General features: G+C 33.1%; 2 protein-coding genes across 2 annotated transcripts in view; both read right to left on the reverse strand.

The window, feature by feature from the left end:
* LOC107716686 (actin-related protein 6-like) overlaps positions 1–2,005 on the reverse strand; it is a 5,070-nt gene extending 3,065 nt beyond the window's left edge. The window contains exons 1-8 of the mRNA XM_016523194.1: positions 1,777–2,005; positions 1,563–1,680; positions 1,414–1,482; positions 1,221–1,344; positions 999–1,134; positions 858–914; positions 667–765; positions 30–108 (exon numbers count right to left, since the gene is read on the reverse strand). Of these exons, the coding sequence (XP_016378680.1) occupies positions 30–108; positions 667–765; positions 858–914; positions 999–1,134; positions 1,221–1,344; positions 1,414–1,482; positions 1,563–1,680; positions 1,777–1,844 (750 nt within the window). The 5' untranslated portion in view covers positions 1,845–2,005. The remainder of the gene's footprint in view (positions 1–29; positions 109–666; positions 766–857; positions 915–998; positions 1,135–1,220; positions 1,345–1,413; positions 1,483–1,562; positions 1,681–1,776) is intronic.
* Positions 2,006–2,421: 416 nt separating this feature from the next.
* Positions 2,422–2,989, reverse strand: part of LOC107716624 (G2 and S phase-expressed protein 1-like) — a 6,475-nt gene continuing 5,907 nt past the window's right edge. Inside the window, exon 12 of the mRNA XM_016523117.1 lies at positions 2,422–2,429. Within this exon, the coding sequence (XP_016378603.1) occupies positions 2,422–2,429 (8 nt within the window). The remainder of the gene's footprint in view (positions 2,430–2,989) is intronic.

Genomic DNA, 2,989 nt, shown 5'->3' on the forward strand with positions numbered 1-2,989 from the left:
TTCGAACTATTATACACTAAATTGCTTACCTTGCAAAATCCCTTTTTGATAGAGCTGAAATCCGGCAGCACATAGTCTCTCATAACCGTATTATCTTCACCTTTCAATCTGTGAAATCACCAGAATGAAATATACTATACACTATCCAAAAGATTTTTGAACTAAAAAAAAAAATATATATATATATATTCACCAGGGCTGCATTTATTTGATAAAAAATACAGTAAAACCAATAATATTGTGAAATATTATTACATTTTAAAATAAGTAACTTATAACTTTGTTTTTTTTTAAATATATTTTAAAATATAATTTATTCCTGTGATGCAAAGCTGAATTTTCAGCATCATTACTCCAGTCTTCAGTGTCACATGATCCTTCAGAAATCATTCTGATATGCTGCTCAAGAAACATTTCTTAATATCAATGTTTAAAACAGTTGTGCTGCTAAATATTTTACTGGAAACCGCGATACATTTTTTTCAGAAGACTTTGATGAACAGAAAGTTCAAAAGAACAGCATTTATTTGAAATAGAAATGTTTTGTAAAATTCTAAATGTTTTTGATCAGTTTCATGCATCCTTGCTGAATAGAAGTATTACTTTTGTGTGCTTGTGGGTGTATATATGTATATATGCACAACAATCCAGTTGATGCAAACTTACTGTGCAATCTCCATGTCCTTGTAGAAATCTTGTGACACATAACACACATCTTCCTTGACCTGATTGATCACATAAGTCTCATCCATCACATGCAGCTGCCTTTAAGACAAAATTGTCACAAGCTCAAGGAGAAATCTGTTGTAAGGAAGAACTGACAAAGAATATACTTACTTAAATGGCGCAAAGCCTACCTGTATGAAATGATCTCCTTCAGATGGTTGGTGAGCAGCTTTCCTCCAACATTTATCCTAGGAAGTGCAAAGAGATTTATAAAAAGATCTTCAGCACTTATAGAACTTTATAGAATTATATTGGGCTAATTAGCAGCTCACCTGCAAATGCCCTCTTTCATCTTTCTTCCCCTGCAATAAGGAACAATGTGCGTGAAGGAGAAGCTGCTGTCCACCACAATGCAACACAGCTCAGAGTTGTTCTCATGGAAGTATTGATGAGCACTCAAAGATCCAGCTGAAAAATTAAATGACATCATCAGATTTATAGAATAAAGACTTAGAATAGAATCCTATGGCTGAATCCTAGTACACTAAACTTACCATTAATTCTGAGTGCTGACTGGAACTGATATTCTTCAAATAGAATCTCATTCATGGTATCTTGAATTGAGCTGAAGTTGAAGTACGGTTCTGTTATCACAATGTTGGTATCCGCAAAGTCCACCTGCAAACAGGCTGAATATCTCATACTGTACATTCATAAAACGTGATATGTTTGTAATCATTCTAGTACCTTAAACATATCTTTTCCAAACAGATGATCCCAGACTTTGCGCTGCACATCCCAGTTTACAAGATACCCCTGACATAGACGCAAAAGAGATTAAGTAAGTCGCTTTATATAGCATGCAGTGAAGTTTATAATTCATATCGAGGCCATACCTTTTGAAACGGGAGGATATAGAAGAGTCCGGACGGGTCTTTGATTTCATCCAGCTGACTGGCAGTGAATGTTTTCAGCCTGGAGGTCTTCGAACGGAATTGGCCATTTGGGATAACGCTAATGAAAAATAATATTCTGCATTTAGCTCAATATAACGACCATAAAATAATTTTGAACAATAAGGGAAGACATAATAAAAGACTGTAACGTTACCTGACTTTCTCATGACTGTACCCGATTTTAGCGAAGTTCGCACCATTGTCTAAGACAAGCGTTGACATTTTTACATCACAAGTTAAGATGCACAAATATATTAAGGTAAATTATCAAGCAAAGTGCATTTTTAATTTAGTGGTTGAAGTAAACATCGAATTTGCTAAACGAAGCTGCCGCTCTATGGGCGTCTTCTTCTATACTTCAGATGCCAAGTCTGAAAACAATAAATGCATAGCGACCCCTACTGTATAGGAGGAGGTTTGTGTGTGATATATTTCTTGAAATGTTACCAAAAAAACAAAAGTAATGGCTTATGTTGTAAATGTAACATTTATTTGTACGTTTTGGGAGAAATACAACAACTTTCATTTTTAAAATACTGCAAATCACCATAATTACAATCACGAAGGACAGACAACACAAATAAAAGCACAAAGGCTAATAAAGCACAGCAGCATCATCCATGCTCCCTCTTGAAATTAATTTCAACAGTATGAAACGCTCCAGTTAATTCTTTTTTCTTGGCACAGTTCACAGTAAATTTTGCAGGTCCTCTAAAAAGACAAGTCGATCAGTGGAGCCGCATTCTCAGCATTTTCGTTCTTGTCCTCTGGACTCCACTTTATAAGAGGAGAACTCAGGTCAATTAACTACAGGAAAAGAGAGTCAATAATTACAAACCAATTTAAATAAACAGTATAAGTACTTGAATGAAGAAATAGGAGTACGTACATTACCGTTCAAAAAAAAAAGATATTACTACCATTAAACTGATTAAAAGTGAAAATGTTCTAAGTAACATATTTCTTTCAAATAAATGCTGTTTTTTAAACTTCCTATTCATCTAAGGATCCTGAAAAAAAACACGTATCTCGGTTTCCAGAAAAATATAAAGCAGCACAACTGTTCAATATTGTTAATAAAAAGAAATGCAGCATATTAGAAGGATTTCTGAAGGCTCATATGACACTGAAGACTGCAGTAATAAATTAATCATTTTTATTTAAAAATAAATAAAAATAAAAAACATTTTAAATTGCAATAATAATTTACAATATTATTGTTTTTGCTGATTTTTGATCAAATAAATGCAGCCTTGGTGAGCATAAGAGACTTCTTTAAAAACATACATATCTTTCCGACCCCAAACTTTTGAACGGTAGTGTTTATATATATATATATATATATATATATATATATATATATAAAA

This window comes from Sinocyclocheilus rhinocerous, unplaced genomic scaffold (genome assembly GCF_001515625.1).
Source record: "Sinocyclocheilus rhinocerous isolate Xijiao unplaced genomic scaffold, SAMN03320098_v1.1 scaffold1201, whole genome shotgun sequence".
NCBI classification, from domain to species: domain Eukaryota; kingdom Metazoa; phylum Chordata; class Actinopteri; order Cypriniformes; family Cyprinidae; genus Sinocyclocheilus; species Sinocyclocheilus rhinocerous.